This window comes from Antedon mediterranea, chromosome 11, assembly GCF_964355755.1.
Source record: "Antedon mediterranea chromosome 11, ecAntMedi1.1, whole genome shotgun sequence".
Classification (NCBI taxonomy): Eukaryota; Metazoa; Echinodermata; class Crinoidea; order Comatulida; family Antedonidae; genus Antedon; species Antedon mediterranea.
Window position 1 is genome coordinate 7,713,524 of NC_092680.1, and position 22,244 is coordinate 7,735,767.

Here is a 22,244-nt window from a genome sequence, read left to right on the forward strand (position 1 = left end):
TGATTTCCATTTTATGTAACTTAATAGTTATTCGCTTTTTATTCGGTAATATAGTTATTGTTTTGTGGAAGTAAAATTTTTTGGGGACTAAATTTAACAGTTTTTTATTACCGAAATTATTATTTTTGGACAAAAGTGAATAATAATACTTATTTCATGTATGAAATGAATTTGTTTTGGTCTGGTATACCAGATATACTCTGAATATACACGCTACACTCTGAATATACACGCTACAACTGAATGGAATATTTTTTGTAAGATCGTTTGACAATTTTAGATTCAACAAGGTAAACACTATGTGGCACATGTCGTACACATTTTGTAATGTTATATAGTGTTTTATAATGTACATTAATGCTTTGCCAAATCATTCCGAATAGTATAAAAATATAAGATACAATCTCTAACATGGTGACCAATAAAAGTTTTAAAACAATTACAATTATCTGTCTTAATTGTATAATTCAGCTTATATCTAAAGCTGATCTGCGCTATCAAATTAGTTTGACAAAAAATGTGATATGCCCAAATCTAGTAGTGATATGACGTCATTATGTCACATAACCATTACACCAAACTCTCATCCACAACTTTGTAATGTGTAGTTAGCCTATTTACACTTAGACCTAATAAAATAATAATATATATATTTTCCGGGGACATTTTATGTATGGGAATTTTACAGTAGGCTGAGGTTTGTACTCTCGGAGTAACTAAGTTGACTCTATTATTATAGTACAGTATAAAAATAAACGTAATATTGACTCTATTATGTTGCTAAAAGTTGCATTAACCTCTGTAAGCAATAACCTATCAACGCTGCAATACAATACAACCCTTTTCAGCCTCGTACTCTACGTATGTAGCGTAATAGGATTATAATATCTATATCATAATAATTATACTTGTTATACGTTGCTGTACGCAACTAAGTCTAATTTGTTGTTTGCCCATAAACGAATATGTTGTAGTAATATACTATAACCCTCTATTCAGATATATCAACATTGAAAGGTTACGAGATAAGTTGCTGACAAAATGTTCGATTTATGTTGTTCGTCTCCCGACAAGACTAACTACTCCACATTAGATACATACGTTGAGTAAAACATAATTACGTTGGTAATAACTTAAGTTAGAAACGAGTTGTAGTATTTGATTAAACATTCAGTATTGAGATCCGTAGTTCGGTACATACAAATATTGGTAAATTATTCGAAAAACATCAATGCCTTAAGCTTCGTCTACACTATCAAACTTTATGTGATAAAAAAATGTGCCATATATAAAAAAATTGATTTCATATCACTAACCAAATGTAGGCATATCACTATATTTGGGCACATCACATTTTTTTTTTGTCAAACTAGTTCGATAATGTAGACAGAGCTTTACTTTTATTTAATTTTAAATGCGTACAGGTTTGTAAATTAGAATTCAGGTAAACCTATGGATCTTGTAGACTGACGCATAATAGTTACAAAAAGTACACTTAATAAAAAAAAAACCTTTCAATATGGTCGTTAAAAACATGAACTCATGTTGTCACATGACATGGTGAAGTACATGATTCACGATCCATGCGTTATAAGCATGCTGTAATAATGTAAGTTAATGTTTCTTCTACGAAACGCAACATTACCCATATTAGAAGACTTAGAAGTTCATTTACAATGTAATTTAGATACAACCCTCTATTCCACCGACTACAAGCACTATTCATGCTTCAAATTAATAACATACTCGATGTTTGGTGTGTACATTATTTACCTTATTCATGCGTATGCTGGTTATAATAATATTTTCCAGGAAAATGTTGAATACGACTAACTTATTCGTTTCGTTAGATTCACAAAAGAGAGACGTGATGTTAATTATGTCACATTTACAGTTTTTTTTTCTCTTTTGTGGCGCAAGCACCACTTTTATTCACATTCATATTATCTCATCGTATTATTTAACTTGTAAATGTCGTTACAGTTCATAAGTAACATTTTTACATATGAATTCTGTATTACTCCTTTTTTCATTAATTTTCACTTGACAGGATCATCATTATCATCTATCCCGTTTTAAAATAGTTCACACATTTTCATTTGTTTGTTTTTATTTTACAACCCGGATTATACAATATATTTATATACATGATAAAAAAAAAACAATAATAGCTCAGTACCACCAGTAACCCGTATCACTGTAATTCTTTTTCTGTTAATCGTATCAAATTAGAAATTATATTATCATAATCGTATTTCTTAAAGCTACCCATTTTTCTATACTTGTTTCTTTATTGTTATATGTTTCACATTCAATGTTATATAACATATTGCTTTTAAATGAATTCCATAAAGATTTACCCACTGGCTTATTTAGTGCAGATAACATTTTTATTCTATAAATAGTAAATGCTGCAAAAGTGTAAATATAATCTATTAGCTTATCTCCCGTTCCTAGTATTAATTGTTTAAATGATATATTATTGTGATTTAAACTTACAAAGATACTAAGCATTTTCCTCCAATATTTCTGAATAAATCTACAACTAAAAAACAAATGATTTTCATTTTCAATTTCTCCACATTTGTCACACGTTTGTGTTTCCTTAACTTTCCACTGATACAGCCGTTTGTTGGTAGGCAGTATTCTATGTAACATCTTATAATTGAATTGTGCTAGTTTCTTATCTTTCATTTTACATACTTTCCGTAACCAAGAAGTTTTCCAATCAATGTTGTTATCATTGAAGTAGGCCTACTCTTCCCATTTTAGTTGTGACATTGGAATAATGAAATATTCTTTCACAAACCATGAGTATATTAGTTTGGTAGTATTAATCTCATACTTGGTCCCAACTAATTCATCATTATCATCACAATTGAAAATATCTACCTCTTTAATAATACGTTTCCATTGAATTGGTATTGCCTTAATAATGCACAAATACTCATTTAACCAGTTTGTTTTACATTGTAGTTTCACCAGTATTTCGTTTGATGTTAAAAAAGTGTTCTTATTAACATTGTTTACAGTTAAGCACAAAAACATCCCCTATATGTCTCCTGAATTGGGATTGGCCGTAATATTATTTCCCCTCGTTCATTGTACATGAAAGTGTACTTATTTTAATGTCTCTTTATATGGGGTGTCTGAGGGGTTATGCTGTATTTATGTTTTTGTAGGCCATGATAACACTTGCAATCCATCCATACAATCGGCAAGGGTTCAATGCTTTTCTCAACCATGGTTCTGGTGGTAGTCCTCGGATGAGTACTTTATAATAATACTAATAATAATATCCTGGATATAGCGCCTAATGTTGTGAAACCTCTAAGCGCTGAACTTTATTACTCATGATGCATACTCCCATAATGCAGCTAGCAACCAACGCAAAGATGTGTCTTATACACCTAGATGGAGAGAGGCAAACGTAAGTAAAGTATCTTGCCCAAGGATACAAGCAATGCGGCGAGAGTTGGATTCGAACCTCGATCTCACGATCAGTAGTCGAACGTCCATCCAACACACTGCACCACAGGCCCTTGGTGTGTGAAGATCCAGTGTACATATCTGGCTTGTGTGGCCTTTAAAAACCCAGTGCATCTTTCGAAAGAGTATAGGGAGGGGGTCACATCGGTGTACGGGTCCATCTCGAATTAGCACAGTTTGATGTAAGCTAGTAAATCCAGTCCAGTTAGGCTGAAAGACACAGATTATTCCGCCACATTTGCATTTAAAACACGTATAAAGAAAAAATCAAATCAAATTTAGTCAGCCAAAAATGTCAGCAATATATATGTTACTACCAACGAAGGTCATCAATATCAAATTGTATATACTCAATACAACAATTCAGAGTGGAATACCTCACAAACAATAGATACCAACAAGATATTAATTAACGACGATTAAGAATGACATATTGCATGCCGGGAAAGAAAGAACAACCTCATTATTCAAGTTCTAGAGCATGCCTTGCCTTCACCAATTATAATCCCATCAAATTGAGAATAAGAGTTCTAAAAACAACTACACTCTTTATGTAGTTAACAACATTCAAACATGCCTTTCTATATCAAAGTCCAGTAGCCTACTCTCACTTGCACTGATGAAGGGCTAGTGTTGCCCGAAAGCTCTGCTAATTTTTCTGACTATTTTACTTTATTGTTTTGATTTAGCTTTTCGCTTATTTTATTTTGTATCTCCATTGAGTTCCAGCCACTGATACCCACAGCATTGTTATATTTAGTAATTTGTCTTTGGATTTATATAATAAACACAAGACTGCTATTACCATTATCAGTCAATCTGGACGGGATTAGTACCCGGATGGCATTATCTTTTGTTTTAGCAATTCACCCCAATAATCGTCAAAATTACCATTAGGCCAACCGATGTCAACGTTCGCCATTGTAATTAACTATCACTGACCTAATCTGATGCGCCGTACAAAAAAGTTGTTGCCATAGACACAGGTTACGTCATGTTCTCATGAAATTAAGTAAGAAACGCACGTGACACGAACTGTTGACCCCCTACAAGCAGGTGTACTTGTGCCTAATTACAAGAGAAATAATTTGAGCACTTTATACAATGTTTTGACTGTCGGGACATCACGGCTCTTTAAAGTAAAAACTAATCAACATAGACACTGTATTAATATTGTTTAATTACGCTACACCAGATGTTATTTGTAAAACAGAAATTGGACAATATTATACAAGGCAATTATGCCGTATTGTACGCTATTATGTATACAGGCACTTTGAAATATGTTAGTAAGAATGGTCTAATTTCGAATGTTTTTAACGTTATGAGAAAAAAAGTTTTTTATAAACACGTTGAAACATTAACTGGATCAGTTGTATTGTGAAAATAACCGTGTCACTGTCCGAACGCTATAGGGCATAGCAGTACCAGTGTAAATCAATATCTTAATAATAATAATATTATTGCGTTTCCAATAAACTAAACTGGTTAAAACAGTGAATTATGAATTATTACTTAAGCTACCTGTCATGATCACAATGATGTCGTTACAGCGTAAGATTGAGTAGCGAAGTAAAAGTCAACGCGTTTACATTATAGTTATCATTGCGATGTTAACGCAATGAACGCTATTCAGTAGTAGGGAAGCATCTGTACTGAGCAGCCACTCACTTTGATTGACTATTGGACGAGTGCATACGTAATTACGACGAGTCTCTGTTTGGAGACCGGCGTATACTCATTCGAATGACTGTTGTTGATATTAATGCCAGCACGGAAACAATACATAGATATACATATTGTGTTCTACTGTGATCATTATTTTTCGGAATTACAGACCTGTTTTATGGAACGAGATACAAGGTAAGAATAAGGATCGTATGCATGCCAAGCATGCTATCCTAGCATGTTTTAGTAGTATTGCCAATATTTTTGGGTTCCGGGACGGTATTGATTCATCGTCGGCAAAAACAGTAAACATTTTTAATTAGACTTATACAAACTGTTTTTGAATAGCAATTTAGCAAACAATGTCTATGTGTTAAAACGGATTCAAACAGCGTTACTATTTTTCCTAGGATTTGATAACGTATTTGGAACATGTGCTCAAAGTAGGTCTATAAATGAAGCCTGTGGTGTAATTAGCATTTCAGCACGGCGCTTAACTATTATTATAATGATCGCCGTGGATGGAAAATAAAATAAATTCTCCATAGACCTATTCTTTTATATAATTATCAATGCAACCAATACAGTATAACGCATGTATTCCTTTTTTTAGCAAACTCTTTAAAAAGCACCCAAAAAATGTGTTGAATTATATAGTTTATTTAAAAAATCATACGTGGCTCGCTCACGATTGGACCTACACATACTGTACCGGTAAAAAGAGAAAGCCTATATTCTTTGTTCGATATACTACACTAACAATAGCAATAGCAATGTTTCTGGCTTATTACTGTCACGGTTATTGTCCGTTGTTAATGCATATTATTGCTTTGATAATTATTAATGCATAATCCGTTTGTGTACGTTTAAATTACATTACGCTATTGAACATCTCAAAATGAAGTTTTAAGTGCTGAAAGATGATTAAGCAATAATATAAAACATATTATAAGCCCATGAAAATATACGACCACATTAACGTAATACGTCGAAATAATCCGTGTAATGTCACCAGAACTTACTGGCTAAACAAGAGCCTTTTTTAACAAAATGTGAGTGGAATATAGAAACAAGACGAGGACAATCAGAACAATGTCAACATGAGCGAAGATGGTAGAATAAGTGCCTATCTTGTTTGTTTTGTTACCGTTTATGTTTTACGTGTAATGTTTATTTGTATGAGTTGGTATGGAACAGCCAGGATGTACGAAATGGCAACAGCTTCTCGAATGAGTAGAGATGTCAAATGTTAGACACGACACACAATTTAAAAAAAAGAGGTCATTTCAAGTCAACAGAAATCGAATTTGCATTTGTTAAATACATCTTCACTAAGTTCGCTACGACCTCCAATAAAATTCTGAAACTAATGCTGGTCTACCCTTTTGCATTATACAACCATTGCACAAGTCCATATCTGATTTGGTAGGCCTATAATTACTGTCCGAATTAAAACCACCGTGTATTTAACATTAATCATGTTTAATGCGGATAGAAACTAGGATTTGGAACCGGAATTACATCTGTTTCATCAAGTCTGTAAATCTTGTCTAATGCCGTTTTACCTAACCGATGGGCTAGGTAGTAAAACTGCTTTTAAGTAATTACAGTCTGACGTCATGATGATCGTCATGTCAATAATGAAAGAAACGTCTCCTCAATATCTACACATTTTAAAATAACAACATAATGGTAAAGTTTTACATTCTAATTTTAACCATTTACTAACAATAATAGGCTATATTCCATCGCCAGCATTCATTCAATCGGTTAATTTATAGCCAGTTGTTGTTAGAATAGCCAGTCATACTACAGTATGTATCTATGTTGGTCGGGGTCGGTCTTCTGGTATATCCTTCATTAATTCGTCAACCCGTCTGTCTATTATAGACTTGTAGGCCTATAGGGTGAAATTTATCTTAATTTGTGTCTGTTTGTACGTCGGTTTGATATAATTCCTAAAGCCTTGTCTACACTATCAAACTGTATGTGTCAAAAAAGTTTGATGTGCCTATATATGGTAGTGCTATGCTTAAATATGGTGGTGATATGACATCATCATGTCCATATATGGGCACATCACATTTTTTTGACACATAAAGTTTGATAGTGTAAACAAAGCTTTAGAGTTAGAATTGCCTTATTGTCGTCAGTCAATGTACAATTACATCGTATATTTACATCATGATCGTCTGGACGCATATTATGTGCTGCTTCTGTTAAATTTCGCCATTTTTGTTATTTTTCAATGCATTTTCTAGCGTTACAATTATATTCCTTCTCAATAAAATGCAAGCGAACTTTATATAGCATGAACGCATACTACTATGCCGCTTCTGCTGCTAAATCCGATCGTGTAAAATAGATATTGACACGGAAATCTTAGTAGAAATGTTACAGCCTGAAGCGCCGCAATGGTGAGATTACTTTTATTTTTCGCATCACATTTTTTTTATCACAAATTGTAATAGATAGATAAGCCAAATATTTTCAAAAGAATCATCCTATATTGTTGCTGATTGGAAAAGGAGTATAAATTATTTTCTATTTTGTTTTTGTATATAGAATTCGTATTTTAATTTCTAAATTCGATAACTTGTTTTCTATTGTAAGTTAAAAAAACTGTTCTTATAGAGCCTTATTTTCCCATGCCCACCCACATTCTTAATTCTAATTAGATATTGGAGTTCAATTTACTTTACCGTATATCACTTACCGTATATTTTTAATTTGATTTTTATTGATAATCAACATTTTTGTAATAAAAATCAAGATACAGTAGTTTGTATGTATAAAGTATATTGATCGAATTGCCTGTTCTCACGTGACTCAGGAGGTTTATCTGGCCATTAGGGTCGTTGTCAATCAATCAATACATTTGTTTAAATCTGAGAAATTAAATTTACAGGTTTATATTAATTTTGTTTCTCTAAACTTATTTGTACTGTAGCTGTTGGAGTTAATAAGACGTTTAATATTGTAATAATAGATTTTCTTATCAGACTATTCTTTTTTTTTAAATAGGCATAATAACAATAGAGAAAGAATTACATATGAATAGGGTAAATAACTGTATTCTGAAAGAGATATCAGAATAAAAAAATTGTACAATTTTTACTAATACTATATTGATTGTAAGACAGTATCCATCCCATTATGTTTCTTGCTGATAAGCAGCGTGTACTCTATATCTTATTTTTTAATACCGAATATACAACTATGTAACCTATTTGGATATTTATTTAATTTATTTTATTCAGTTCACAACCAACAGGTATAATTATAAAGGATGCAAACAACCTAAAACGGCCCATCATATATCTGGTAATCACCTACATTCGTTTGTGATAGCATACATGCGATTTATCTATAAAACGCATTGAAATTATGCAATACAAATTAACCGATATTGTATGTAACTGTGTGATTGGCTAGTTGTTATTCACTGTATAACTACGTGTAAACTTCAATATCAGATTTTAGTAAAGATGCTTAGTAATATGATCGTCAGTACCTATTCATTGTGATCATGATGATGATAATGATGATCGTCATGATTAAGATGGTCATGAATGATGCTTAGTAATATGATCGTCAGTACCTATTCATTGTGATCATCATGATGATAATGATGATCGTCATGATTAAGATGATCATGACTGATCATCATAATTGAATAGATAAAAACGAGGCGCCGGGGTCCTCAAATTGGCTAGTTGTTATTCACTGTATAACTACGTGTAAACTTCAATATCAGATTTTGGTAAAGATGCTAATATGATCGTCAGTATCTATTCATTGTGATCATCATGATGATAATGATGATCGTCATGATAAAGATGATCATGAATTATACTTAGTAATATGATCGTCAGTACCTACAGTATTCATTGTGATCATCATGATGATAATGCTGATCGTCATGATTAAGATGATCATGACTGATCATCATAATTAAATAGATAAAAACGAGGCGCCGGGGTCCTCAAATTGGCTAGTTGTTATTCACTGTATAACTACGTGTAAACTTCAATATCAGATTTTGGTAAAGATGCTAATATGATCGTCAGTATCTATTCATTGTGATCATCATGATGATAATGATGATCGTCATGATAAAGATGATCATGAATTATACTTAGTAATATGATCGTCAGTACCTATTCATTGTGATCATCATGATGATAATGCTGATCGTCATGATTAAGATGATCATGACTGATCATCATAATTAAATAGATAATAACGAGGCGCAGGGGCCCTCAGAAAGCCGAAACTAAACTGGTTCTACCCGCAATTCATTAGAACACTGGTTAGCGACAAGGACGTATCCCCAGGCCTACCTTGGTTTGGTATGAACTTCCACTTTCTTGCCTTTTCTTGATCTTTTTAACTTGTGTTTTCTAGCGATTCGAGACTTTTGTTTCTTTTTTGGCATTTCAGAACCATTAAGGATGATGATTATGATCATTAATATCTTGATTCTGATCCATATCATCATCATCATCATCGTCATTATCATCGTCATTATCATCACCATCACAACCATCATCATCATCATCATCATCAATAGTATGGGCTCTCACGTGTTATCACTTCATTCAAACCATTTGATACACAAATTCAGTTATGCAGAGAAAGAAATTCAACTAGAAAGATAATTAATTACTAAACACTCAATAATTGTAGGTTGATTTGAGAAAGACAACGTCCATACGTCATGAAGTGAAACCATACTCATGGGAAATATAATCACCGCTCAAGATAATTATTAAGGATTTCGCTGTTAATTAAACCTACGGGCACTGTACCGTTTTATATTACTCAAGAGAGTCACACATTAAACAGTTACAAGTTTTCAACGGCTAGTGGTTAATTATTTGAAGGATTAATCTTTTTTTTCTAATTTGGATTTGATCAAGATGTTGATTAATTCAACATTTAAAAGAACTAAAAAAACATTAGTTCCTACAAAATGTGTACCATAAAATGATTAGAATTAGAATGTCTTTAAAAACCGTAAATATTAAGACACGTCTGGTAAACCGAATCGATATAGCACCTTGTAGTCAGTATTGGAACAGATATTTGTTTCTTTATATTAGGAATGACAACACTGACTAAGTATTATGCTTAAATAACAAAGTTTAACAAATTAGGTTCAATCCCACCACACTTGATCCTTTTGCACCCAGAAATATTTCACACTATCGGTTCTTAACATGTATCCCCACTCACCCTCCAACCCCTGCTTAAATTGGTTTTTTTCACTTTTGTTTGGAATACACCTACTTTTATTCCAGCATAATAAAAACATGTTTTGATTATACTTTAATACAATCTAAGGAATTAAGGAGAGAACAATTTTTGGTTATTCAGTATTAGAGGATATAGCGATACATTTACAACAAAAACCTAGATTTTTTTTATATTTAAGTGATTTGTGTTATGGTTGTATTTTTTTAAATGAATAAAAAAAAAAATGAAAAAAAAAAAAAAAAACAAGCAACATGGCCAAATTAAAAAAAAAAACAAAAAAAAAACCTAGATTGGAACCGATATTTGAACGGGCATTTATTACAGCTATACATGCCTTTCAATTTCTTTCTCGGTTTGCAAATATTCAAATTAAGATTAGGAAAGAATTAGGCCTATATTTTAATAAAATATACAATACAAAATGTAGATTGATCGACTCAAATACAGATATATAGGATTTGCCGTCTAGTCATTCTAAAAATAGAAAGTGGGTTAAATACTGTAGATGATAACCGAATCTTCCATCATTAATGCAATTCAGTTAATTCGGCTTTAGATGATGTTTTGATCTTCAATTCAGATCTTCGTTAGCTTTTAATTATCATACTTTTTTCATAATCTTTTCTGTAGAAAAAATGTATATTACAGCTGTAACGGTCACAATCATGGCTGTTCAAGATACCTGTATTTTCAATCGATGACAAAATACTATTTATACGCACGCAAGAGTGAAATTTCACTCTTTCTGTTATATGATAACTACTTCGACTTTGAAGCTCCTGCACTGTAACTCACTCTACTTTATAAGCACACAAGAGTGAAATTTCACTCTGTTATATGATAACTACTTCGACTTTGAAGCCCTTGGCAAAATATCTCACTACGTTGTTTAAGTATGTTTACTACACCTCCACATCCTATACCAACGTGTAAGTAGTGGAGGAGTTGAACAGATCAATAAAGTAACTGACATGTATTACTGAGATTGATTTTATACGTATACAGTTCACCAACTGAATAAACAAGACACATTTAAGACTAAAACATACTCTCATGAGCATTAGTATGACGTCAGAACAACCAAATCCACATTAATGCTACTATTTTCCTGCATTTCTTGCATTTGATCTCTTATATAAAAAAGGTCAGTTAAAACTTGAAACAAAACTGAATCAACATATCTATTTCAACATAACAATACACTGTGGAATATCTTGGCATCCTAAATGCTAAATTCATTTTAAAAAGTTTGCTACTTGCAAGTATCAAAAAACAAGTAGGCCTATAAACTTTAAACGCTTATGACAATACATTTAAATGCAAATTAATATGACGTGTACGAAATGTATAAGAGAATAGAATTCCCATTCAATCACCACAAATTGCATTCAGTTCAGTTGTTTTAAAATTGATTTTACATGTTTGTCTATTGCAATCATACTTGGTTCTGATCCAAAAGCATGATGTCATTTATTTCTCAATATTTTTGTTATTTTTAATTACTCTACCGTGTTTATTTTTATATAATTGTTTTAAATTTAAAGGTATATAGATTCGTATTAGTTAAGTATAGTTTTATATATTTTGTCATTTTTAAGTGGGCCCCTGAATATCAGCTGGCCTGCGGGTTCAGCTGGAAGGGTTACCCTCTATAAAAATAAAGTTTAAATAAAAAAAAATAAAAAAATGTATTCCGTTTATATTTCCCAGTTTAAATTTCAGTAAGCTATACAAATAACCTAATTGTACGCTAGTTACCTTGTGAAGTTTTTCTTTAAAAGAATAAATGACAGCTGCTGAAGACGGTTATATATTGTAGGCAGTCGTAACACTATACCTGTCCAAGCTTCTTTCACATGACGCTTCATTGCGTATGATGCGCTCTCGGGTAACGCCCGTCACGCATTCCGTTTCGGAATGCATCGCTAATAGTTGTTGAGAACTGTGTGAAAATTCGATGTTTTGTCAGTATTAATGCATCCGCATGATTCCCCGAGCATTCAAGCATTTTGAGTCTTAACTTACAGGTTTATATCGTGTTGTATCTGTTCTTTTATGCAAGTAAATATTTCTAGTTGGGTCTTATTTGTGTAGTCTAGTTAACCATCAACCGTGATGAAAAATGTTCAACATATAGAAAACAAGTTTACAAACTCACAGAAATGGCAGGAATAGGCCAATTTTTTTTAAAATGAGTTACATAGGTCTATATCAGCAAGTGTTATGTATAGCCTGTAGCCTAGCCTAGCCTAGCCTAGCCTAGCCTAGCCTAGCCTATGTAGGATTATTACTGACTAACTTATGTGACGTAATCGTCCAGGCGATTAATTAGCATACTAAATCAGGGTATGTTATGAGCTGCAGAGTAACAAACAAACAACCCTAAATATATCAACAAGCAAATTATATTGGCCTATATAGGCCTACATAGCAACGATATGTCTTTAAAATGAGTTGCATGTATAATACCAGCAAGAAGTCGCGGGCAACCGCGAATTTGATTGAAATTAAATACTCAAGTTTACATAGTGAGAAGCAAACATTATCCGACATTCGATTGTTGAAGATTAATCGACTGAAACAAAGTATAGGATCGGTGGCATAAAAACGGTGAATGACGTCACAAATGAAACAATACTTATACCATTACCATTAATTAGTTTTTGCTGAGATCAAAAACAAATTTAATTAAAATAGCATTGTAAATACAGTATTACTTATATATGGTTAGCATATAGGCTTAATTCATTGAAAGAGTATCTTGTAATATCATATTGAACTATTTCAATATTTAATCGGATTGAAGACTCGTCTAGTGAAAAGCGACCTTAGAAGAGTGAAGAGCGACCGTAGAGTGAAGAGTGACCGTAGAGTGAAGAGTGACCGTAAATGTAGTGCGTCATTTACGTCTCTGGAGAGGTTACTTTTTGGTGGATATGATTTTTCTCTCTATCTTCGTCTTGTATTCTGGAGATCAAATGTGTCAATTTTGGTGGATATGATTTTGCTCCCCGTCTTCCTCTTGTATTCTGTAGATCGATGTTGTCAATTTTGGTGGATATGATTTTGCTCTCCATCTTCCTCTCAGGTATTCTGGAGATCGATGGTGTATATTGGGATATGATTTTGCTCTCCATCTTCCTCTGGTATTCTGGAGATCTTCCTCTTGTATTTTAGAGATCAAAGGTGTCAATTCTGGGTGGATATGATTTTGCTCTCCATCTTCCTCTTGTTTCCCAGAGATCAAAGGTGTCAATTTTGGTGGATATGATTTTGCTCTTCATCTTCCTCTTGTATTCTGGAGATCAGTGTCAATTTTGGGTGGATATGATTTTGCTCCCCGTCTTCTTCAGATTGTATTCTGTAGATCGATGGTGCAAATATTGGTGGATATGATTTTGCTCTAAATCTTCCTCTGGTATTCTGGAGATCTTCCTCTTGTATTTTAGAGATCAAAGGTGTCAATTTTGGGTGGATATGATTTTGCTCTCCATCTTCCTCTTGTTTCCCAGAGATCAAAAGTGTCAATTTTGGTGGATATGATTTTGCTCCACATCTTCCTCTTGTATTTTGGAGATCAAAGTAGCCAATTTTGGTGGATATGATTTTGCTCCCCATCTTCCTCTTGTATTTTGGACATAAAAGGTGCCAATTTTAGTGGATACGATTTTGCTCTCCATCTTCCACTGGTATTCTGGAGATCGTCCTCTTGTATTTTAGAGATCAAAGGTGTTAATTTTGGTAGATATGATTTTGCTCCCCATCTTCCTCTTGTATTTTAGAGATACAAGGTGTACATTTTGGTGGATATGATTTTTCTCTCCATCTTCCTTTTCTAGAGATGTTGTGGGTATTACTTTTCTTGTAGTCTTTATGCCAAAAGATTCAACCTTGTTGAACACAAATGGAATCTATTTACCTTTCTCTTGAATGTCATATTTGTTGTTTTAAATTTAATTTACGTAACATTTACAATGTTGTTTTTGCTTATTATCCCAACTTGGTGAACAATTCTTAAATTAGACACCGGCATGATTCACAATGGATATGTTGTTATATATTTATCAAGTTCATAAAACTATTTTATTTTTTAACCCGTTTTGTGTTATTGTAAAAATGTCTTATCTGTATGCCAAGTGCTTAATGATTTTATTAAAGATGACGTTTTTATAAATTTAATTGCAATGTATTTACGTAATAGCTGCTTTATGCGATATGAACACGAAGTCCAATGTAAGCGTGCCATTTTGTATTAATATTATTAGATTCGAGAAACCGCAATTTTAACATAAAGATGCCAAATAGATTTTTTTGTGTTTAATTTGTATTGTATAATTGACTTTTATTATTATCATATGTACTTGTATTAGGTCTACTTTGATTTGTTAGTTGCATTATAATTGCATCAAGGCCTATCGGCATGTAATTTAAACAACATGTCTCTTCAGAAAACATTACAAAACGTAGTGTTATCTCAAATGTTTCTTAAAGTCATCTTGATTTCATAGTCAGAAACTGAAATTTATAATCATAATTGTCTTGTGTAAGAGCCGGCGTAATACAATCGTACGTGATATTAAAAACGCACTTTTATTGATAGGACATAGTAAAGAGAGTGATGTACACTTAAATGTGAATTGTCAGAATACTATTATTCAATGATATCCTTATACGTGTAAAGACATTACGGCGTCTTTATGAATGGACGGCATGAGAACTGCAACATGTCTGTAGACATACGTGCTCTATGTTTGCGCAAAGTTTGAGAGGATATATTTCAACCACGGCAACTAACAGGTCCAATTTCACAGACGAGCGGTAATACTAACAGTAAGCGGAAAACCGCGTAGCTTTTCCCACGTAGAATCTGAGCGGAAACCTCCCATTCGCGCTCCGCGTTTTGTGTAAATGGTCATAAGAAATACGGTAACATAGATTTTTTTTTTGCCCGTTACCACTCGTCTGTGTAAATTGGCCTCAAGATAAAGTATAACAAACGGTACAGATACCTGCCTATAATTTTACAGTTTTAGATAGTTTTTACCAGTTCTGTCGATAGATATTTGCTTGATGTATCTTATGCATTGTCGTGAAACCTAAGCGTTGTACATACCATGGAAGTATAACATATTATTTTCTTCCTTAATGCATAAAAAAAGGATTATATTTACAATAGCATCGTTTAAAAAAAAAACACCAGGTATCGTTTTTTTCAATTCAATTCGACGAAAAAGTACAGTGCATCAAACAGATTTTGGAAAAGCAATTATGCACAAAGCGCTGCCTCTAATAAAAAAATAATTTCGATAATTAACATACATATTGAATTAGATAAATCCCTAACGTCACTGTGTGCATGTACGAGAATATGTTATCACAACAGGTCACTAAAAGAAAATTATTGTTTTACGTTTTCAATTATAGAGGGCGTGGTTTACGTTTTGTAGGCTTAATGTTATCTTCATTTCTATTTAAAGATAACCGTTGTATCTAGGAGGAGGTAACGTACATACGAAAGGTGGGTATCAATATAGATAACATGTATTACCATACACCTACGTTTGAAACGTATAGGCTCATCCATAGAAAGATAATCAAATCGTTTATAACAGCTATTTTTCTGTAAATAAAGCATTTGTGGTAGAGATTTAAGACAGTGAGTTAGGCCTAAGGGTTATTATCTGAAGAAGACATTCGGTAGGCCTACTTTAAAAATAATTTCTAGTGACAAATTCTGCAAGGCATCCGTAGTGCACTAAGTGGCGAACTGTATTAAAATTGTGTACCTATAGGTGAGAAACCAAAGATTGTTGTAGGCTACTACTACACTCTAGTATAGTTATGAACTTATCTTTTTATATATTGTTTGTAATTCTTTGTCTTTGTTTTGTAAAAAAAATTAAATGTATAGGGCTGTTGTTTGATTTTGTTTTTATATGTCAAGAGCTCATAAAATCCAATCAGTTCTGTCTCAAGAATAGTAATTATTAGTTAGTGATAACAATGTAAACTAAAATAAATACATGAATAATCTAATTTGTGTTAATTCCAGTTTCCAGTAAACTACTGGGTTATCTGTTATACCAGAATATAATCAGTTTATTTAAAGAATATCTCCATGTTTGAAATTTATATTATTTTCTATACAAAAATATAGGCCTAAACCTTTGCAACAACATCGGTAATAAATTCCATTATTTTTTGTCAGTGGTAAAACAGAACGAACATCGTGAAATAAGCCTATTACAAAAATGGTGCATGACTTCTCTACCGCTGTCAAAAATTAAGTGGGGTTGTACCAATGTTGTTTATATTTGATAAACAATTTATACTCAGAGTTGCCCTTTAAATCCTAACCCCAGTTACAGAACTGAAAAGTTACACCATTTGAACTGTACTTTGATTTCTTTAAACTAGAACGGTTCATGTGTTTGCTCTTTAAATGAGAAAGTTAACGGATGTGCTGTTTTCAAAATGGTAAAATAATGCATAATCACAAACTCTGGTAGCTATATTCGTATTTAGGCCAAATGCGTTTGCGTTGGTGGTGTTGACGGATTCAGGGTATAGAGCGGTGCCGAAATAAGCATTAATTGATAATGTACGGCCGGTAGACTATAATTGTTATAATGTATGCAACGGTACCACTGATGATAATGTTGAGCACATTGAGTATGATTCATCCTTTCATGATTCATCGTTTGATTTAACTATGGACACACGCCTTGAAATAAGAACGGTAGAGTATGTTAGTATGGTTGGAGAAAATACATGTCGCTATTGAACTTCATGCATATATACACTGTTTATTCTTTCATACCATCGTTTTCTTTTTCCAGCACCACCATCGGGTTGTCTCACCTGAATAGGGGTTAGCTGTAGTAGTGTTAACATTTTTTGGGGGGTGGGGGTTGTTACTTATTTACGAATACACTGATGTATAATTTATGTCAGTCCCTTCTTGAGGATACTGATACTCCATTCTGATCCAGAAATACACCGGCGCACAGTTTGTTCAGTGGCAGATAGTAGGCATACCACCACTTCTTTCATTTAAGGACTTATAGGCCTACTATTTGTGGTTTCAGATGGAAATCCGCATCCCGATTTCATATAAATACCACTTTCCGGGTCAGGGAGAGAAACACAGAGAATGTTAATTTCAATTTTCAGAATTATGAAAATATCAAGTAATCGTAATCGTTCAACAAAAAGGCTTGTTAAATAATTGAAATAGTCGTCTATTGGGGGCGGCAAAACCATAACAGAACGTATGATGTGAAATTGAGCAGTCCTACTAAAATCTTGCATTGATCTGCTTACAAAGAGTTAAGTGGAAAACATCATCGGGTAATTATATATGTTGATTTATTGTTGCTAATTCACAAATACTGATTAAATTAAGTCATGTGCATATACTCCTCTATTTAATTTATTTCATGAGTACCGTAGTAGAGTGTGTCCTCCTAGCTGGTAGTAAGCCGTTATTAATAATAATTCAGCCTCCATTGACTTTTTGAGGTCGGTCCTTACTGTAAAGTATATACAGATAATGGGGTGACTTGTGGTACAGAATAGTGGTTCTTAAGAGGCGTAATTGTTGGAGTGTGGTAGAGACAAGTATCCCAGGAATCTTGTGAGCTGATGATATTCACTAACCTGACCAAAGATCGTGACATTATTTTGATTGTTGACTGCATCATTGTGTCTATGAAATTAACTGTGAAGGGTGGTACTTAGTCGAACGTCACCGTTCATAAATTTACCATGAACAATTAGTTAGAATAAAACGCCCTTTTTAGTTATTTAAAATTTATGAACATATTCCGGTATCTATATTTCAACATTTAACATACAATACAATTTAAGCCAAATAATAATCTATAGCAGCAAAATGCAAAGTTAAATTTACATCAATTTTTTATATTTTTTTTATTAAAAAAAATTAAATAAAAATTGTAACAAAACTGTAAACTATCGCAACGAGCGTGGGAGGCAAAAATAAGCGTTTAGCAAGATAAAAACAAACCTGGGTGGAAAAGCAGACTAAAAGTGAGATAGAAGTGGGCTATTGTATATTAATAATGTATTATATATACGTTGATTAATATTTATTTATAAATTTACATTTGACATGAATGAGACATTCGTCCACACTTTGCGCAATTTGACATACGTAAAAAACAATCTGGGATGCGTTTCCTTATTTCTGGGGTCCTATCTACAGACCTTATCTCACGAGGACCCCATCAATAAGTGCAGTTCTATTAAAGTTAGAGTACTTAAACTATTACACTACAAAAATGAAAATCACACTGCAATAATAATTGTCTTGTATTTTCGTCATACCTAAATTTACAGAGCTAACGTTTAGTTCTCGTTGTCTTGTGAATTGTTTTGAATTCTTCGACTGTAATCATGCGTTATGATCATAATGCTAAATGTTAGTCTTTCTAAGTTGACGCCATAGCATATTATCATTAGCTATATTTGGCATTATGTTTATCTGTCTCTCCATGCTTTCTTCTACTTGAATCATGTCGGCATGATTAAATCAAGTATTTTCTAAGGCCCGAGACATTCATTTTCTTAATGATGATATTTTGGTGTTTATTCGAAATACATATTTCTAGTTTGTTTGTTTAGTTAAGTTATAGCTAATTAGTTGTCGACGAGGCGATTGGGTCAAGGCCTCTATTTGATGGAAAAGATTGAAAAACAACTCTTTTAGAGTAAAAATTCATTTATGGAGTGAATAGTGATCAGTGGTAACTTATTGAGGAGTGTGCTTAAGAACCACTTAATAAAATACTCAATCACTTTGTGTTAACACATTTTATTGATCATAGAGTGAAGTCTTCAAGCGATTAGATCATTTCAGACAATTTTTTTAACCACTCTTGAAGAGTGAAAACAGCGGGTGTAATTTTCAGGAGAGTAAGCCTACAAACAGGTGATATAATAATGAGTAGGCCTATTTATAATAATGATTATACGCGATCAATATGGCGGCGATTACAACAAAGAATGAATAGGATCTTATCTGATAGGATGATGATGATGTTTACAGTGGTGTTATTCCTTTTATCGAGAATTAATTTATTTAAAAAATTCCACAGTTTTAAAAACGAAAAAATATAACGTTGTATTTATTGCTCTTGAATATGTTATTAATCTAATAATTTATTTTTTATTTATCTAATTATTGTTTTTCACAGGTGCCTGACAAATATTTACTAGATTGAAGATACACAATACACCGGATCCAGATTTTTTACTATCTACTCTCAGATGATGACGATTACAGTAAAATCGTCATGCCGATCATCTAGTAAATTGCATCAATTGCGCTCACATTGTCGGTGAGTCTTTATGTACACATTTTGCAAAACATGACCTTTCAACGAGATTTTAAATCCCCTATGATTGCCGCAAAATAAATAAGATGGCCATTGATAATGGATAGATATTGTTACTACTAAGTTAAAGATTTCATCAGTTGCAAACATCAAATACATTGGATTTTCAGTAGCGTACGTCTTATCGGTTTCTGTTGATTTTATTTTAATTTAATTTTGTTTGACTTTTGAATATACGTTGGCAGATTGATACTGGAAATTACTGTACTGGAATAATATGCGACGGAAAAGGTGACTATTGCAAACAGATCCGCATACTATTTTGTCGAAATTCTGTGATGTATTTATTTTACGTGTCGGAATGAAGTGATCTATGTAGGCCTACACTATTTTTATAAAAGAAATGCATATAAAACAACCAAATGAAAAATCGAAACACAAAAGGAGATAAACTTCGAAGTCAGAAAATGTCTGTACTGCATGTCAGTCCTGCGCGTCAAAGTGCGAGAATTGACTCGAGAGAAAATATCCGCAGAAAAAGCGGAGACACTGCGCCCTCTACTGACGTTAAAAACTCAATTGGAAACGCTGGTATGGAATCCAGAATGAAATTATCGTTCGAGCAGCAGCAGCAACACAATCGTAGGCAGACGAGAGCGACTACGCACAATCTGCCAGAACCGCCGCAACCGGAGAATATTGCCCTTCTCCCCCAATGTACATGTCGGCCCTATACAACGACGGAGGCACCGCAGATAGCGGACTCTGATCCTGTTACAGTCGCCGTGGCTCCCCGATCGGGCAACGAGAGAATCGTTGGGGAAAATAGTAAACACTCACATGGAAATTCTAAGCGCCCAACATCGTCGAACGTCAATGAAAGCAGTTCAGCAAACAATAACGCCTTTATAGAAATAGCCAGGAACACGGCAGTCATCAACGGGACTTTGCCCCGATTTCGGCACCTTCGCAACCCATCGATCGCTTCTGAAATGAAGGAGAATGGTTCGAAGGATGCCAATTCTAAAAAGGACTACAGGCCGTTCGCTGCTAATCGGCAAAAGAACCACCATAATAACTCAACTAGTTATCGTTTAGGAATCCGAAAGAGTATATTCGAAAAGCGGAAACGTCTAAGTGATTATGCATTGATTGTTGGTATGTTTGGAATAGTAGTTATGATAATTGAAACAGAGTTATCATGGTTCGTATACAGTAAGGTAAGAAATATTCATATTTTTTCAACATTTTTTTATATTACTTATTCATCAATATTCTGTTAATCATGTCACCCCTTTTCTCATATCAGTATCGATTTGCTATATGTCTTTGTGTATAATATTCGACGTATTAGTTAGCGAAATATCACGAGTCCCGTGAGAGGATTATTTCTACGCTGTATCGTCGTAAATAATCTCGCAGACTATCGGAGAAATCTTACGATGTCAGACTTATAAATTATAATTAAAACCTTGTTATTTCATAATTCAAAGCACTTATATTTTGAAATTTATTCCGTAGAATGACATTTTCACCAGGTAGTAGTAATAAGCCATTGCTTTTATGTTGTAAACGAACAATAGCCGCCGATGGCAGTTACAATGTAATCAGCACGCTCTCGTATAATTGCTTATTATTTTGATAAGCTGGGATTCTTCTACAATGCACGACCTCAAAATATTCACAGCTAAATGGTAATAATACATCTCATACATATGTTATATTTCTGTACATAGACGCTGTTAATGTTAATATGCTGCTGCACACATTATGACGTAGTAGATATAACGAGGGGCCTTTAATTTCAAGTGTTGAACATTTCTCGCTTCTTTTTATACATGAGCTTGTGGCGTTGAAAGGCCTCCCATTATACATTCGCCTACTTTGTTGTTGACTAGCTTTTTTCTCCTCGACGAGCGGTCTTTCCGTTTCCATTATTTATGCGGCTTCATTAGGCAATGCGGAAAAAGCATATTGCGGCAATAGAATAACTAGTCTTGTAATAAATCGTTAATATCTAACCAGAGAGCTTTTATACCATCATATTTTATACAACCGTTACTATGTCTATATCTAGCTGTCAAGTGGCAACAAGTTCTCTTAATAAAAATAGAATTAAATGAGGAATATAATTATAATTTACTATAAATAATAATTAGTATTTATATTAATTAGGATAAATAATAAATACTGTACTAATAATAATAGCAACTTTATTTACACAACAAATACTCGAATATTGTACCGTACTTTTTATAAATTGAAAAAAGGTTATTATAATAACGCGTGGGGACTAATTATAATAATTTGATTTGAAATTTTGAGAGGATTGCCTTACAAATGATGTACTTATAGTTTATTTCTATTTTATAGGTAGTGATAACTTAAATAGAGATTTGTATGAAATTTTGCTGTATGCAATTATACGCGGTCTGAAGGTTATTTACATAAAGCCCAGCTCTTTACATA

The 22,244-nt window shown here is 33.1% G+C and overlaps 1 protein-coding gene across 2 annotated transcripts in view; it reads left to right on the top strand.

Annotated features, from left to right (window-relative positions):
* The first annotated feature begins 5,076 nt into the window (after positions 1 to 5,076).
* Positions 5,077 to 22,244, top strand: part of LOC140063147 (small conductance calcium-activated potassium channel protein 2-like) — a 78,777-nt gene continuing 61,609 nt past the window's right edge. For both annotated transcript variants that reach the window (XM_072109600.1, XM_072109601.1), the window contains exons 1-2: positions 5,077 to 5,352; positions 19,635 to 20,995. In XM_072109600.1, coding sequence (XP_071965701.1) covers positions 20,198 to 20,995 — 798 coding nt within the window. In that variant the 5' untranslated portion in view covers positions 5,077 to 5,352; positions 19,635 to 20,197. The remainder of the gene's footprint in view (positions 5,353 to 19,634; positions 20,996 to 22,244) is intronic.